We start from the raw sequence: 18869 nt of genomic DNA, 5'->3' as shown, positions 1-18869 counted from the left end.
TAATCCTTATTCAAATTAATATTAAGTTTTTTTTACAACCCGAAAAAACTCAAACGTTTACTAAACTTAAATGTTTGTAAACGTAAAGTGCTTATTTATTAAAGAGTTTGAATATGAAAAACTTGATATTGAATTATACTGTGAAAAAAACTCAACTGCATTGAATTCATAGTCTTCTCATCATTTTCAGTGGGTCTACAAACTCAATAATGTGATTTTTTCGAAATTTTTACATTCAAGACTAGTGATGAGCGAATCTGACCCGTTCCGCTTCACTCATCACAAACATTCAAAACCATTGTTCGAATTTGGGAATATTTGCCCTAAAAAAATTTGAATTATGGAGAAAATCTGAATTCAAACATTAATAAATCAGCCCTTAATTATTAAAATGAAAAAAAAAATCTGGCTCATAAACTGTAGCACCAAGCAGTGGGTTTACCCATGTAAGCAAATCAGCTGCACCAAAACCAGTCAGCCCAGAATGGCTGTACTTCCTTGTTAGGCCTACAAATTGCCCTGGATTCAACTATATAAAATGGGCTCTAGGCACACTGAGAACTCATCTTATTTGTTCCAGTGCCAGGAGCTTTACACGGCGCAGGCATGGACTTTGCCTACAGATTAACCTTTTTGTTTTCCATAGCTGCCTTTGTGGGGACTGCAGATGCCGAGAACCCGGGGTTGGTGGTGAGAGTCACACAGAAAGGACTTGACTATGGTAGGTTTGATATTCCCTCCCAATAGAAACAAGATAATACAGAGACTTGTTATTAAATGCTTAGGGCATATATAGTGTTTCAGTCTGGAAGGCTTTATTTTGCTTTTACTTATGCTATGACTTTGTTTTTATCACTGCAACCCCCTATGGTTGGTTTATTGCAGATACATTTATTTTGGAGGAAACCCACACAGAGAACATAGCTCCCGGGTTGGATTTAAATTAGGACTTAGCTCCTATTCCAGGCCTTTACATTGGAGTTTAGTACTAAGCAGCCCTTCATGCTGATAACACAGGTGTAAATTTTAACGCCAGAGTAGTAACCCATACCAACCCAACCAGAGTTTTTCTACGGTTCACTTGTTTAGATCACTGTTCATCATTCTTATGAATCCTCTTGTTTCTTTCAAAATGTACTTGCAGTTTTGACTTTCTGGGAGCAGAGAGTAAGTCTAAGTAAGAGCCCCGTTTTTAAATTCTTCATTTTTTAAGGCACTACTTTTCTACTTTTTTCCCATTTATCCTTTGTTTTGGTGCCGCTTAATAGATTTTTTGACCTGGTTGATCTTGGTATTGTTTTTTTCTATGTGATTCAAGTTTGGGGAGTGTAGCCTCAAAGCTGTAAGATTGGCAGCAGTTTCAATTTCCCCATTAAAGTCAATAGGTGACATCTGATTGGCTGTTGTTGGTCCCTCCCCAACAAATGTTGCTGTTTCATTAGGGGTAACCCCATGATTATGTTCAAGTGTGTGGGGTGTAGCTTCAAAGCTGTAAGAGTTGCAGCAGTTTGAAAATCTTCCCTGTCATAGTCAATGGGAAAATTGGGGTGTTCGGAGCGGCGCCACAAAAAGACAACCTGCTCCGCTATAGGGTGAAGAAGTGTGGAGAGTTTGGGTGTTGTTCTCCTAATAACTATAGGAGGAGTAGCGTTTAGAAAATGGGGGAGCGTGAACAAGAAAAAGCCAAAGAATAAGCTGAAGTCGAAGAACAGTCTGTTGGGTTTCTCAACCCAACATAATTATATGGAGGCCTAGTAACCTATCATTTCATATTTAACTAGACTAAAATGTTTGGGATAGTAACCTCACTAGTTTAGTGTATTTTGATCAAACAGGCTATGTATAATGTAACATTTCACTGCACAGTAAAGTGAGCAGTAGAATAATGACAAATGGCTCACTAATATAATAAATGCAATATCTCCCCTACAGCCCTTCATGAAGGTGTGATTGCTTTGCAGCAGCAACTATCCCACATTCAGCTGGGAGAAATATCGGACACCCATAGCCTTGGGTTCTTCTTAGGAAAAGCACGTTACAAAATTTTTGGGTGAGTGGCAGACGGTTCTCGCCTACATGGGTAAATAAAAAAAACCAAATAGGACTCCATGTGTGACCAAGGCAACAAAGCGCAAAGCAGTAATACATAGATGTGGAGCAACTTTCCTTACAGTTGTGCAGAAATGATGTCAGATAAGATTTAACTTACCTACGTTTAACATCTACATGGTAGAAGGGTTTCCTAATTTCATTATACATATGTTCTACCACTGACAAATTACATTCATTCTGGTAGGAAGGTAAACTTGGGTGTTTTCTCATCCTCCGTGGAGGAGATTAAGCATGGACAATAAACGTCCCTTAGTGGGTAAAACACTACTTTAAAGCAGTGGTTGGCCCAGATGAAATAAACAGCGATGGGATTTTTTTAAAGAAAGTTCAAGTTATAAAAATAAAAGACAGCTCTTTTCCATCTTTTAGTGTGTGTGTGGGTTGCTATATTAAAATGTGTTACACATTAAGTTGGTGTCCTGTTGGGCACTGTCCAAATACCACCTTTACCCATGTTTTATAGCAGCCATGCATACAGTATAACCTTTCCTTAAAGGAGAAGGAATGGATAAATCACTGGGGGGGCAAATGTTAGGTGCCCCCAGTGAGTGTAACCGCGTTACACTGAGTGTTACCCCTGGCCGGTGCTCCTGTTAGAAAAAAACAGCACTAACCCGGGGTATATGCGAGTGATCTTCCTGCAGGAAGAAGGTTCGCTAGCTCTCATAGTTAGCCTTTCCTTCTCCTATAAGTTAGGGTTATTGGCCAACACTATTTACAGTTTCATAGCAACGTGCAGTGGATTTTGGGGGCAAACCTCCCCTTCTTTTATAGAACGTCTGCTTAGATCTGAATAAAGGACATCAAAATCTCCGCACGTTGCTGTTTATGTGAGTATCATTGGGATTATGGTTTATTGGAGGTATACATTCCTTCTATGGGCAGCAGGAGCACCGAATAGAGCAGCACTTACATGTTTATACAGTCATATTGCTACATGAAGGGAATTGTATTTCTGAATTGAAGATAGTTACTTGTTCTTTTAACATTGTTTCTTGGCAGCATGAATTTAGGAAATGTCCAGTTGCCCGGTTTCCAAGTCAGTCCCATTCCAAATGTGGGTCTGAAGCTGTCTACGTCTGGAGGTTTTTTCGAAGTTAATGGACGATGGGATGTTCGCTATTCATTTATGTAAGACATAACTGTACTAGTATAAATCTGCATGTTATATGGCTTTTAAAGCAGATACAATAGAGAAAGCTTGCTAGAAACCTTGTAGATATGGCTTGGCAAATTGAATGGGAGCTCTTAAAATTGTTCTGTATCCCCTGAGGCCAATACTGTTTTATTTAGATGCAGGGTTATGGCTGTAGATCCAAGTTATGCTATAAACACAGACTTTAATCAAAGTTATTTTATAATAAGACAAGTTATTAAAAGTTTGTTGATCCCTTAATTATTATTCCTTACAGTGTATGCCACCCTATACAGATCCTACTTGCCCCTACTCTTTATAACCTACTGTTTTTGGTCCATCTGATATTCGACTTTGTTATGCCTTTGTAGGCTAGGGGTGGTACCTACTATAAAGGCCTGACATAGGATAAAACTAGACCACCTCATTAACATCAATCGAATGGGCACCCACCTAAACTTTCATGCATGGTTTGTAGAGGCTACTTGTGATCACTTCTCAGTCATGTTCTTTATTGGTAGACATGAAGACGGCACTTTTAATATCAAAGTTGGGGGGCTCGGCATGTCTGTTGGACTTAATTTGAGGAATATTGAAAATGGAAAACCAACAGTTTCTGTAGCAGACTGCAGCTGCCATATTGCCAATGTTGAGGTGCACATGTCTGGAACCATAGGGTAAGTCTCTGTCATGTTTCTAAGGTTGTCAGCCACTTTATACATTGATCTGCGTAGAACTGGGGTGTGAGTCCATTCAAACTGTGGTGTTAAATTTTTAGATCATTTTTATGTCACAAACTGCAGATTCCTACAAAACTGATTAGTAGTTGTTAATATATTTCCATAACTGTATTCCTGGATTACTGTGTTAGTTTCTAAAGGGGTTCAAATTGAGTATTAGAATTAGACAGCAGGAAATAGGTCAAGGAATTCAATCTGGTTAGGGATATTCCACAAATAACTAGCGACTTGGAACAGAGACAGCATGGTTGAAGTATTTATATGGGTGGAAGACTGGAATTACTATTGTAAGTTGATCATAAGTTAAGGTAAAGCATCACTTCTACTGGAAGGGGACTAATTATATTTTATTTATCTTAAACCAATGTTATCAACTTATACACAGACAATGAAATGATTATTCTTTATTCTTCTGTAGCTCCAATCTATTAGTGCTTTACAAAGATTATACATTATTTACATCAGGCCTTGCCCCAGGAGAACTTACTATCAAAGCCATCTACATTGACACACTCTATGGTTAAGGTCCCCATACACGGGCCGACTATAGCTGCCGATATTGGTCCCTTGGACCGATTCGGCAGCTAATCGGCCCGTGTATGGGCAGAACAGAGCTGCCTGGCCGACCGATATCTGGCCTGAAATTGGCCAGATCTTGATCGGCCAGGTTAGAAAATCCGGTCGGATCGGCTCGTTAATGCGATCCCCGAACCGACTGCCCCATAAGCTCAAATGTAATCCGATCGTTTGGCCCCAGGGCCAAACGATCAGATTATTTTTTTTTTAAGTCCCTTGCTACCCGATATCGCCCACCCGTAGGTGGAAAATCGGGTGAAGATCCGCTTGCTTGGCGACATCGCCAAGCGAGCGGATCTTATAGTGTATGGGCACCTTTAGTTTCATTATCAGCCAATTATTGTAGGGATAACACAGGGAGAACATACAAACTCCTTGCAGTGACTACTCTGGCTTTGAATCTAGGACCCTGGTGTTTGTTGAAAGCCATCTTATTTAGGTTATAAGTACAAAGCAAGTGTATGATATCTGTCAACAAACAGCATGTTTCCTTTCATTGCAGTTGGTTGGTTGAACTTTTCCACGGCGCAGTTGAATCGAAAATAAGAAAAGAATTGGAGGACAAGGTACCTGTAATGTATAAACGTCAAAATTTGGAATTTGATCATTTTCTGTGCAAAGGTTAAGTGAACTAATAAGGCTGTAACTAGCATTGTAGGGCTCATTAACTAATGACAGGGCAGGGTGCCGAGTGCAGAACACGAGTGCCAAGTATGGACGTAGGCCTGACATCCACTATATAAGAAGAAAGTTAAGTCTGGCGGCAGAAGATCCGACCCAAACAGGGCGATATCGGGGAATGTGTAGGCTTATTCGATCGTTTGGCCCTGGGGCCAAACAATTGAATTATGTTGGCGGCAATGGGGCAATCGGTACGGGGACCGCATCAACGAGCCGATGCGGTCCCCAATCCGACTAGATTTTTTAACCTTCCCGATCGATATCTGAATGATTTCAGGCCAGATGTCAGTCAGGCAGGCCCGTCGGTAGTGCCCATACACGGGCCGATTAGCTGCCGATATCGGTCCCTTAGAGCGATAACGGCAGCTATAAAAGGAAAGTGAAGGAAAGGCTATCACCTTTGGTTATTTATCCTAAAACCTTATTACTTTTTAGTTCACATCTTCACGGTTTACTCAAAATAAGGACAGTGGTGTGGCAGTCTATGTTAAAGGATTAGTAACTTGAAAAAAAAATGAAAAAATACTTTTCTATTTTATATGAGAAAAGTTTTCATTCTAATGGCATTTGATCCTTTATCTTCCTGAGTTTACACCATGGTATTATACAGAGCTTATCTGTTATTTGTCTTTACTCCTTTTACAGATTGAATGTCCCCTGCTTATGTATAAAAACTATAGTAGTGTTTTTGAAACATTTTTTAACCACTTTCTAAAACTCTTATTTTTTTTGTTAATGTTTATTTATAGCATGATTGGCATCAGTGTACTTATTGTTGACTGCTAATTTAGAAAATAATCTTGGGGGTAGGTCGTGTGAACTGACCCAGTAACCAGTAAGCCCTAAATCAATAGAACCAATTAGTTATCAGTTACAAGATTGTATCTAGAGTAGTTAGAGTGATCAAAGCTGACGCATGATTGCTTGCTATGGGTTATTGCAATGGCCTTAGTAACCACCAATCAGGCTGTTAAACCCACTCATCTTTTTCTTTTTAGATCTGCCCAGAGATTCATAAATATATTAATTCTGACGTGTCACCCTTTCTCCGCAATCAACCAGGTAATCACCCACCTGCACACAATGATGGGACCAAATTCCATACTTATTGAAAATATGATTAAAGCTTTGGGTAAAGGCTGAATCAGTTCCTGTTTATTTCCTTATGGTATATACCGTATATACTCGAGTATAAGCCGATCCGAATATAAGCCGAGGTACCTAATTTTACCTAAGAAAACTGGAAAAACTTATTATCTCGAGTATAAGCCTAGGGTGGGAAATGCTGCAGCTACTGTTAAGTTTCAAATCAAAATAAATACCAACAGAATAACATTAATTGAGGCATCGGTGGGGTATATGTTTTCAAATATAAGAAAAACAGTTAAACTAGCTCTGTAAGTGGAGAAGAGGGTCAACAAAAACAATATGAGTACTACCCCATGCTCATTGTGCATTGGCAAACTGGCAGCAGAGGACACGTAAGGGGAAATAAGTATGGAAGCGGGCCAGGGCACTGGAGGGTCTGGTTGCGGGTGGCTAATTTGCACACAAAGGACAGAGGTTGCTAGTCTGGAGGGACCCATGGCACCCGACTCGAGTATAAGCCGAGGGTGACTTTTTCAGCACATTTTGGGTGCTGAAAAACTAGGCTTATACTCGAGTATACACAGTAATAAATATCAATATAAAAAACTATTATTAGAAAAAATATAAGAAAAATTGTCAGCAATGTGGAATCTATTTTTTAAGGTCAAATTATTGATTTTTTTTTTTTTAACATTTATGTTTTACAGTGAACAGAAATATTAACCCAATATCTGGCCTTGATTACTCCCTGACTGGGCCTCCATCTGTGATGGGAAATTGGCTTGATGTATTTTTAAAGGTATAGTTTGAAAGAAATGGCAATGCCTAAAAGGTTAAAAAATACTCGTGGTAACATTCATCCTATTTCTATAGTTAATTATGCTTTATAAATATGGAAGCTTCTTGTTTGGTAAGATTTATTACTCGTTAATCCCGAATTGAATTCTGCTTGATCCACTGTGTAACCACCAACATATATCTTTAATGACTGTTTCCTCTTCCAGGGGGAATTCTACAAGAATGGTGAAAACCCGCATACTGCTCCGCCCTTCGCACCCCCGGTGATGTCGCTGCCTCCAGAACAGGATCACATGGTTTACTTTGCCGTCTCTGACTATGTGTTCAACACTGCTTTTCTCACTTATCAGAGGGCTGGGGCTCTTGTCTTTGATTTGAGAGATGATATGGTAAAAAAAGATAACATTCAGCTCAAATCTGCCATTTTGTAAATATATTTAAATTAATATTTTTGTGCATGGGTGAGTATTGTGTTCCATGATTGTTTTCAGTCTCTGATCGTTTTTACCATTAGCACTTTTTCCCTTCTCTGAACAGCACTCACTATAGACATATATTGTAAAGAATAAGAATTTCCCATTGCATTTTACACCCATACAAATAAAGGGGATGTTCCTTTCAACTAAGCATCTCTCCCCTCTCTCTTGCTCCCCCTCCCATAAGAATGCTAAGAACTCCCTCCCCCCTCCCTTAGGAATGTGTGATCTGAGCTACAATGGCTAGAGCTACAGCAGGAAGCTACTTAGAATGGCAGTTGCTGTCTTAAGCTAATGGAGAAAGCTTCTAGGGCTCTTTACTTCTGTATAGTAATGCTTTCTGCATAATAAATATATTGTTCTAGGTGGCACTAATGTGGCGAATCTGTAGTAGTAAAATGGCAGTAAATTTGGCAGTAAAATGCCAAAATACATTTCCTTCCTTTCCTTCTCCTTGAAGTTGTATAATTATATTATCATATTATTCTATTAAACAGCATTACTTTTGGTCTACAGTTTGACAAAAAACTAACAAACTAAAATGCATTTTTTACATTTTTTTTTTTGTTGCTATAGATCCCAAGGGAATTCGGCATTCACCTGAACACGAACTTATTGGAAAGAGTAATACCGTCGGTACTGTATGCAGTCATCTGTTTTCTGTTTGAAATGGTGTCTGTTTCCTGACTCTTAAGTAAATGATATATATGTATCTACAGGTTTCCAAGATGTACCCCAATATGCCCATGATGCTGAAGATATCAGCTGCCTCAACGCCAGCTCTGAATATTAACCCAGGAGGTCTGACCCTTTCGCCAGTGGGAAACATCCAGGCTTATGCCATTCTGCCCAACTCCTCCCCGGCTCCACTTTTTCTCCTCCAAGCGGTGGGTCTGCACTTTCTAAAATGTAAAAATGTGTTGAAATGTTTTACACCGAGTAAGCAACAGAGTTAGGCAGGTATAGACCCTAGGGCTCACCTATACTAAGCAATTTTACTTCTAGATAATTTCGAGATTTATAAATGTGTTATTGCCAGAACTCGGTTTTTGCGTTATTGTCCCTCGAAAAAGTTTCCCCGAAAATAACTCTCATAATTTGTGATTGCTTAATGTTTACTTTGTAAAAATTTGACTCGTTTGACCTCTCGAGTACCATTGAGTCCTGTGGAGGCTTAGAATAGTAGAGGAATAAAATAGTCAGCGACAGCCTGTCATATTTTCAAGGGCAAATGAATCCCCTCATTGTTTTCAGTTTCACCCAGCTTCAAGGGGAACTTAATCCCCTCATTGTTTTCAGTTTCACACATTTTTAAGGCATAGTTAATCCCATGATTGTTTTCAGTTTCATCCAGTTTCAAGTGAAATTTAAACCCATTATTGTTCTCCAATGCTCCAAAAATGGCGGCTGGAGCAATTCCTGTTTGGGAGAAATAAAACGAATTTAAGTAAATGTGCCTGTAAATTTAGTTAAGTTTTGCTTGCTTTGCCTCTTATACACTCAGGGGCACATTCATGTGTTCCAATCCCAAAATGGGTAAAATTCGGATTAGATACAATTTCTGATGATAGCAAAAATCACGAAAATACTTACGTTTTAAAATCGTATTAGTCACGATAATATCGTATTGGTGATCTGAAAGTCACAAAATTTTCATATCCAAACGATCGTAAACGGTGGGAAAACGTTTCCGACTTTGATCCTCCTGTGCATGATTTTGAAAGCCTCTGCAGCTCCAACCTGGCCCAAGGAAAGTCACAATACCGAAGCTTGATTGAATCCGAAACCTTTGTACTCAGCGCGACAATACGATTTTGTCGAAGAAAATACGCACAGTATGAAAAAATACGAATTTTTTGTATTTCGTACCTGTCGTACTTTGATAAATCAGCCCCTCGGTCTTAGTTATATAACATAAAAGTGTTAACAAAAACCTAATTCCTAATGAAAATCCTTAAATATTTTTTACTAAAAAGCTTTATATAATATATATAATAGGTTGGCAAAACAGGGTGCACTTCAAAGGTATGGCTCAGAGGTGCCTTTTGAATGAGATTCAAGATCTTACGCTTCTAGTATTACAATAATCTATTTAGCTCATTCAGTTGGTGGCTGGGTATTACCCTGTAATTGATTTAGTAACAGTTCAGTGATCAGTAATATTTAGTTAGTTGTAGAGGATGTATGGTTGGGGTGAATATCCCTATACATTTTCATTTTGCACCAAAAATCAGAAATTTGAATCATGGTTTAAAACAGTTGAATATCTATGTAGCATGCTTGCGAGGTCACAAAGTCAATGGAAGTTGTAGGCAAAATGTAAAACACTTATTGAATTTGACTCTTTTTTTAACTTTCTTTCAAAAATTATGAGCAAAATACGAATCCAAGATATTCAGATTTGTTTTTTTAATGGTTTTATTCGCTTGTGTTTTTCTTATTTGGATTTTTGAATAAATAAGCTAACATTCAGGTTTTTTAAAAAGTAGAAAAAAATATGAAATTTCACAAATGAATTTTGATATAGAGCAGTGAATTAGTAACATCAGAAAATAAAGAGGGTCCTAATGAGAGCAGGTATCACTAAAGGAGGCCATACACAGTAAGATGTGCTCGTTTGGCGAGGTTGCCAAGTAAGGGCGTCTTCTCCCGATATCCCCACCTACGGGTAAGCGAGATGGGGCTAATTCAATCGTTTGGCTCTGTGCTCCCTTAGCCTTAAGCTGTAAATCAGGGGTGGCCAATACGTCGATCGCGGTCCTCCAGTCCATCCCCAGGGGATCACTAGTGGGCCGCGATCAAGCCAAAGATGCGGAAGTGCTGCGTGAATGTGTACGTACGCCGTGTCGCGTACGTATGCATTCACGCTGCACTTTCGCATTCCGAGGTCATCAGTTGACCGCGGAATGGAAAAGTGTGGCTACCCCTGCTGTAGATAATACAGGTATAGGACCCATTATCCAGAATGCTCGGGACCAAGGGTATTCCAGATAAGGGGTCTTTCCGTAATTTGGATCTCAATACCTTAAGTCTACTAAAAAATCAATAAAACATTAATTAAACCCAATAGGATTGTTTTCCATCCAATAAGGATTAATTATATCTTAGTTGGAATCAATTACAAGGTTCTGTTTTATTTCTACATAGAAAAAGGAAATCAGTTTTAAAATTCTGAATTATTTGATTAAAATGGAGTCTATGGGAGACGGGCATTCCGTAATTCGGAGCTTTCTTTATAACGGGTTTCCGGATAAGGGGTCCGATACCTGTAATAAGCTTTCATTGTTTCTAAACCTTCACTAACACCGCCGTGTTTCCTCTCTAGAAAACAAATGCTTTTGCAAAGGTGGCAGTGAATTCTGGGAACATAGTACTCTCTCTAGAGCATGGCAAGTAAGTATTTTAAAATTAGCAATTTAATCTATACAATTATAATAGATAATGTCTTTAATCTCATAAATATATATATATTTAGAATACGTATTATATAAAATGTTCTCACATTAATGTGATTTCTGTTGTTTCTAGCGTGGAAGTTTCTCTGTCTCACTCTGACGTTGGACCTTTTTCAGTGAGTCCTGGACCATGAATTATTTGCCCAACAATATCAACATATTCACTAATCTTTACATACTTTTCAGCTGACAGAGAGAAGCGACAGTTGAACCAAATCAGCCCTTCTGTTGGGCACTTTATAACTGTATAATTGTGCCTTGTCAATAAGTAAAGGAAAACTGTTGCTACTATAGACAATCCACTAAACTGTAGTTAATAACTCTATTTCACAAACACTTTTTAAAAAAACCATACACTTTTGGGCAGATTTATCAAAGTTTGACATTAGAACTCACCATAGTAAAATCCGTTTCATTCCTATGGGATTTTTAGAGGTATATTTATTAATTGGTGAATGTTAGAATTCACCATTTGATATATATGCCTGTAAAAATCCTATAGGAATGAATAGAGAATGGTGGAATTTTAATGTGCTGAGCTCTATGACCCATTCAGTTTGTTATTATGATGTGAAACAAAAGACACTTTGCTTTTCCTCTCCACTACACTTCCAAGGAGATGCAAAATTATACTTAATATGTAAAATTACTTTAAAGGAGAAGGAAAGCTTTGCCACATTAGTGCCACCTAGAACACTATATTTATTCAGCAGAAAGCATTACCATACCTGAGTAAAGGGACCTAGAAGCCCCCTCTGTTTGCTTAAGACAGCAGCTGCCATCTTAGCTTGGTCTTTGTAGCTTCCTGCTGCAGCTCTAGCCGTTATAGCTTAGATTACACATGCCTAAGGGAGGGGGAGTGAGTTTTATGAATTCTTATGAGAGCAGGAGAGGAGAGAACTGCACAGACTCTGGCCCCTGGAATGAAGTATTTTTCTGAGAGAGGAAGTCAGATACCCTAAGAACATGTTTACAAAAAAGGAAACAAGAAATCCTGTGTTTCTTTTGATAGAGGGCTCAGTGCAGCGTTTCTGTGAATGCTTATGGCTGTATTAACATAGACCTTTCTGATAAAGCTTACTTAGTTTTTAGCTTTCCTTCTCCCTTAATATTTATGCAATAAGTGTGCAACATTGAAATATCAACTTGTTAAAAAACATTTTATTTAAGTTGTTATCTGTATGACTTTAGGCCTAGCTATAGAAAACATTTGAGACCAAAATGTCCATATACTTATTATAAGGCCCATAAACTCCTCAAACACTTAACACCGAACTCAGATAATTCCCCATGTACTACAAGGTTAGTAAGAAAGAGAAAGACATTTCTAGACATTTCTATCTCTGTAAAGAGACCTACAGGAACATATTTTAGAGACTGTAATCTGTTTCTATTGCTCTCTAGGTTTCGGAAATTAATTCGGTCATGAACTTACTTGTCCCAGTGGTCCTTCCTCATGTTAATGGTACGTAGCAAGATAATAGGGCTCATTTATGAATGGGTGTGGCATACAAAGTACAAATTTTCAATGCAAACTCCCATGTTTTTTTACCGACAATGCAGGGTTTTAACCCGAACCCCAGTATAATTGTGGGCCCTTGAGAAAAGTTCTATTGCACTGAGCATACTGCCCTGATGTTGCTAGACTACAGCTCCCAGCATGCTTAAAGCATTGATACAGTGTTGTATGAAACAGTTTGGTTGAGCAAGCAGTGTTTACAACATAGTTTAAAATATAAGGATATTAGAAGTTTAATGACCAGTTGAAGAACACTCGACCTGTTGTGTCATGTCTTTATATTTTTATGGAACACTTGGTTACTCCTATTAACCTAATTATAATTATATATATATACAGGTATGGGACCTGTTATCCAGAATGCTCGGGACCTGGGGTTTTCCGGATAAGGGGTCTTTCTGTAATTCGCATCCCCTACCTTAAGTTTGCTAAAAAAAATTATTTAAACAGTAATTAAACTACTAGGATTGTCTTGGCTCCAAAAAGGATGAATTCTTTCTTAGTTGGGATCAAGTACAGGTACTGTTTTATTATTACAGAGAAAAGGGAATCATTTAACCATTAAATAAACCCAATAGGGCTGTTCTGCCCCCAATAAGGGGTAATTATATCTTAGTTGGGATCAAGTACAGGTACTGTTTTATTATTACAGAGAAAAGGGAATCATTTAACCATTAAATAAACCCAATAGGGCTGTTCTGCCCCCAATAAGGGGTAATTATATCTTAGTTGGGATCAAGTACAGGTACTGTTTTATTATTACAGAGAAAAGGGAATCATTTAACCATTAAATAAACCCAATAGGGCTGTTCTGCCCCCAATAAGGGGTAATTATATCTTAGTTGGGATCAAGTACAGGTACTGTTTTATTATTACAGAGAAAAGGGAATCATTTAACCATTAAATAAACCCAATAGGGCTGTTCTGCCCCAATAAGGGGTAATTATATCTTAGTTGGGATCAAGTACAGGTACTGTTTTATTATTACAGAGAAAAAGGAAACCATTTTTAAAAATGTGAATTATTTAATAAAATGGAGTCTACGGGAGATGTCATTTCCGTAATTCGGAACTTTCTGGATAATGGGTTTCTGGATAAGGGGTCCGATACCTGTATATTGTTTTCATATAATACTAAGTTCAACCAAGCTGACATTTTGTACTGCTGACAATATATAAAATATTAGTAAAAGCATATCGGTGGTCCTCATGTAGCCAAACTTTTTATTCCTTCAGACTTCTTGAGGAATGGATTCCCACTAACTTTCATTGAGCACATCCAGCTCGGGGATATTGTGATTAAAACATATGAGGTCAGTACACATTTTCCTTTCAGCCAGTGGGGTAACTACCGTGGGGGCAGGGAGTGCAACTGCACCCAGACCCAGCGCCACACCGGCCAGACTAGGTATTCCCCTCTACAAGAAGATTGCTCCAAGAACCCAATAAACCTTTGTGGCTACAGGAAACAGATATTGTCTCCCAACACTAGAACCCCCTAAGGAGTATGTGTTCTGTATGAAGTGTCCCAAGGATACTAAAAAGACTCTTATTTCCTATCCATGTTTTGTTATTGTTCAACACCTGTAAATTTGAGGAGTGTAACATATTCTAGAAGCATTGGCGCTCATTCTTGTGTTAAAGCTTCACTTGAAACTGGGTGAAATAGAAAACAATGATGGGATTAACTTCCCTTTGAAAATGTGTGAAATAGAAAACAATGAAGGAATCAACATCCTTTGAAGATGGGTGAAACTTAAAACAATGAGGGGATTAACTTCCCCTTGAAGCTGGGTGAAATGGATAACAATGAGGGGATTAACTTCCCCTTGAAGCTGGGTGAAATGGATAACAATGAGGGGATTAACTTCCCCTTGAAGCTGGGTGAAATGGATAACAATGAGGGGATTAACTTCCCCTTGAAGCTGGGTGAAATGGATAACAATGAGGGGATTAACTTCCCCTTGAAGATGGGTGAAATGGATTACCATAAAGGGATTAATTTAACATTAATTAACTAAACATTAATAAATCATGAATTGTTTTCGAAAAACTCTCATTTTTTGGGGAACAATAACAAAAAATAATAGCGCTCTGGCTAAAACCCATTCGTAAATCTTGAAATTATCTAAAAGTAAGGCTTTATCTCAAAATTGCTTAGTAAATGTGCCCCTAAGTTCTGTGCTTTCACTTTCATATCTCTATAAGAACTAAAATTCTTATTTTTTTATTCAGCTATTACATGACGTCACATTTTATCTTTTCAGCACTACCTCCTGTTTGGGGCAAATGTTCACTATCATTAAGAAAGAATGGGAGTCAAGGAGCTGGATGGACATGGGGAAATGGATAATGAAATGATTTAAACATCAGGTCGTGTTCCTGGACCTCAGTGACTCTCCATAACTTTTTGTAATTATATGTCCTCTGTATAATGGGCTGTTCTTTATCTCAAAATATAATAGGCTGTAGCTTGGGGAAGGGAGGGGCTTGTTTATAAATAGAGACTTTTCAGTGGGCTTCTGGTTTGTTTGACTTTTCTGCTTGGGATCAGGAAGTAGAATGGGACTTTACTGTTGTTTTCAAAATGTAAGTTTACTTTTAGTATATGATAGAACGAAACGATTCTTAGCAATTTTTCATTTGGTCTTACATTTTTATTTCCTATAGTTTTTGAATTATTTGCCATTGTCTGTTTCCAGCTTTTAAAAAGGGCGGGGGGGGGGGGGTCACAGACCCTCAGCAGCCAAAGACTACTGCTCTGTGAGGCTACCATTTTATTGTTATTTCTACTTTTTATGATTTATCTCTATTCAGCCCCTCTCCCATTCATATTCCAATTTCTCATTAAAACCACTGCCTGGTTGGTAGGGTAATTTGAACCCTAGCAACTATATACCTGCAGAAATTCCAAACTGGAGCTACTGAACAGATAGCAAAATAATTCGAAAAACCACAGAAAATTAAAAACGAAGACCAACTGCAATTTGTCTCAGAATAAGGTGAACAATCCCTTTAACGAGGGTTTAGATTTTGACTTTTGCAGTAAGAAGCTTTATTATTTGCACTAGTACAAACTATTTGGGTTCTTTCCTCTACTCTGATGGGGTCGCTAATTAATATTTTTTATCTTCTCCCAGATTGTTGTCTTTTAATAAGGAACCTGTTATCTTCCAACTGTTAATGTCTATAAATAAAAATCCTATATAAATATTAATGTGATACATGGATTTATGAACAATCAATAAACCACTGCTTGGACCTTTGCCTATTTTTGGGCAAATGTGTTAAACATTCAAAGGAAAGTGCAGTTTAAACCGATATGCGGTTAATAGTTAGAGTGTGAGAAAACTTATTGTAGATTTGGTATGATATTTACTCTGTATTGTGTGATCCCTTATTAGTCCTAGTACTGCTCAGTGTTAATTTGTCTGTATTCTCTGCATGCTTGCTCATTCTCCCCTGGGTACTGGTGTTTGTTAAACTCTTTATGGAAGCCGCCAACACATCTCGAGCTTGCTTGCCTATCAGCACGTACATGATGGGGTTTAGGCAGCTGTTGGTATAGGCAATGCTATTCAAGAGAACCAGAAACGCACTCACCTTAAAGACTAGTAAAATATTCATAGTGGAAATAGCTATCAAGAAGATAATGTAAGCTATAATCAGTGGTGTCCATGCTTTAAAATAGACCAGGACCACTGAAACCGTGATTCGATATAATTTGGAGGTCTTCGTTGACTGAGATCTCCATACCTGACAAACAATGACTCCACTGGAGATCAGGATAACACAGAATGCGATAAAATATCCAATGACCACAACAGAGACTATAAAACAATATGGGGCAGATTCACTAAAGGTTTCCTCCAGTTTTCAGGGAAATGGTAACTTTAGAACATTAGTTTTCAGAAAGTAATGGTTACGTGCGTAATAGCGTGCGCTAATCTCGCGTGCTACGAAATGAGGCATAAATATATTGCATGGTTTAAAATATTGCTTAAAAATCTGTCATCACCAGATATAGTCCCAAAGAAAAAAACAAAGAACATTATCAAATTGTCATATTTATATATCAGTCAATATTGTCCTTTTACTTCCTTCGCCTTGAACCTCCGTTTGGTGATGTTTCAGGTTCTATAACAGAAAGTGTGCAAGTAAAGGACACCGGTCTGTCTATTTATTGCCTGATTAAACCAGTCACATGTAATTGCTCTTTGGATGTAAGAAATAATGGCCAAAGGTAAATTTCAACCATGTTTCTTATATGAAGTAATCAAACCTATATTATAACAGTGCACTGCTTTATCCCATAGTGCAACTGCAAGTTTCTTGGCCCCACGGTAAGAATCTTTGTACCCCCCTAAACTCTGGGAATAAGTCTGGGACTGTTTATAAATGTGTATAGCATTGCTTCTTCCTTAATAGTTCACCCCCTGGTTGTGTCTGTTAGGTTAAGCTGGCTACAATTGAGAACCTTATATATCTTTGACACACTCTTTATCTCTTTCATGATCTTTAATGGGTTGATCAAAAGATAAAAATTAAACTTAACTTCAGATAATACCCTCCTACCTGATATATCTCATAATAAGTCTATGGGATCATATGGACACAAAGGAGACATATGTCCATAAAGACCTATAGAGACAAGGGGATCTCCATAATCCAGCACCTACATTCCCATGGTTTAATTGGTAAGATATAACAGAAATCCAGAGATTTTCAAGATCTGAATATTAACTATTGCAGAGTGGGGTCATTTTGTGATAGGTCCAGACTGGGCTTCAAAATAGGCCGTGGGTGCAAAACAATCCTCTTGGTTTAATTAAGGGTTTATTGATTTTTTAGTAGACTTTAATGTAGCTCAGATAATGATAAGTGTGCGTATGTAGGTACTTACAGGCAAAGTAATTGTTTACGATTTCTTCCTGTACTCGATTGCCACGAGGCATTTGTCCGCTTTTAAAATCAGCATAAAGTCCGGACTGCTTCAGGATGTAAGCATCTTGTCAGGAGCCTGGAAATCGAGACACAATGCTCCTGATGTTCATGCTAGCGTCACAGACGACTTGGATATTTAGGGAATGGTAACTTTTTCTGTTGCGGAAATATGCTCCTTGTTTAGAGGGGGATTTAATGCCACATGGGTGCAATCTATGGCACCTAACACATTGGGGATGCCACTCACACCATAGAACTGTCTTTTGACGGTGTTCCACTCATTTCTATTGGTGGGAAAGTTGTTATAATTGGCAGACACTGAACGAATGGCATCCAGGACCTGGCCAAGGCACCGTGAAAATGTGGGCTGTGACACTCAACCATAGATCCCTCCAACTTTCTGAAAACTTCCCGCGGCAAAAAAATGAAGGGAGCACAGAAGTTTGACAGTGCCGGGAACAGCGTGGCTTCTGCGTGTTAGTGGCTGCAGATAAGGCTCCTGTACCCCATACAGGCTATAGTTTGCTGCTCTATTTAACCTATAGCGCCTCACTATTTCCCCCTCTGATAATCCCTCTAGAGTTGATCTTTTCCCTGAAAACTCCAGGCTGCATCACTCTAGGGCGATCACTAACTTGATTCTCTTCTTCCCAATCCAACAAAAATCCGACTGCAAACTCCATCTTGTCTTCACAAACGCTCACCCACCACAATGTTTTTTGAGTAACGCCTACTCTACTTCATATATGTTTGTAAATGATGCGTTAGTATTATTTCTATTAGCTAATTACCGCAATGTGATGGAAATAACGCCTTGCGATAATTGGATTTTTTGCACATGCGATATGAGTAGTAACACATGTGAAATGAGTTTGATGAATCGGTACTTAATTATCGAACACTTTTTAACGCATAAAACTATTTGTTATACGTTAACGACCTTTAGTGAATCGGCCCCTTAGACTCTTAGCCTTACTGCTTGACAGTTTAGTGACAGAAATCATCATTTCAATCATCACTGCGGACCCCGGGCCACTACGTATAAGGGAACTGTGGCATTCTATGCTGGGGGCACTGTATCATCTGACATATTAGTCATTCCAATTTTGTATTTATGGTTATTGTGACATTGGGGCCAATGTACCGGTTTGTCAAGGCAGAACCTGTAAGAAATTGTGGGTCTCATAAATGCTCCTGGCTCTGTTTTACCCCAATCTGCCTAAATTCTAATCTGGATCCATACCTGCCCCACCTTTCATTATATTCTGCATCCCCTGCTTTAAAAAGGCCCCTAACTGGAGTCCTATGTTTATACCACCCCGGATGGCAGCCATGATTCTATGTA

General features: G+C 38.4%; 1 protein-coding gene across 1 annotated transcript in view; it reads left to right on the top strand.

Moving 5' to 3' along the window:
- Positions 1–592: 592 nt before the first annotated feature.
- LOC100494799 (bactericidal permeability-increasing protein) overlaps positions 593–18869 on the top strand; it is a 36677-nt gene continuing 18400 nt past the window's right edge. The window contains exons 1-14 of the mRNA XM_031894844.1: positions 593–721; positions 1933–2050; positions 3115–3243; positions 3769–3924; positions 5066–5129; positions 6243–6306; positions 7041–7132; positions 7338–7520; positions 8184–8243; positions 8327–8494; positions 10933–11000; positions 11136–11178; positions 12467–12527; positions 13817–13893. Of these exons, the coding sequence (XP_031750704.1) occupies positions 607–721; positions 1933–2050; positions 3115–3243; positions 3769–3924; positions 5066–5129; positions 6243–6306; positions 7041–7132; positions 7338–7520; positions 8184–8243; positions 8327–8494; positions 10933–11000; positions 11136–11178; positions 12467–12527; positions 13817–13893 (1398 nt within the window). The 5' untranslated portion in view covers positions 593–606. The remainder of the gene's footprint in view (positions 722–1932; positions 2051–3114; positions 3244–3768; positions 3925–5065; positions 5130–6242; positions 6307–7040; positions 7133–7337; positions 7521–8183; positions 8244–8326; positions 8495–10932; positions 11001–11135; positions 11179–12466; positions 12528–13816; positions 13894–18869) is intronic.

The sequence above is a fragment of the Xenopus tropicalis genome, chromosome 10 (assembly GCF_000004195.4).
Source record: "Xenopus tropicalis strain Nigerian chromosome 10, UCB_Xtro_10.0, whole genome shotgun sequence".
Taxonomy (NCBI): domain Eukaryota; kingdom Metazoa; phylum Chordata; class Amphibia; order Anura; family Pipidae; genus Xenopus; species Xenopus tropicalis.
This window is presented reverse-complemented; position numbering and strand designations above follow the sequence as displayed.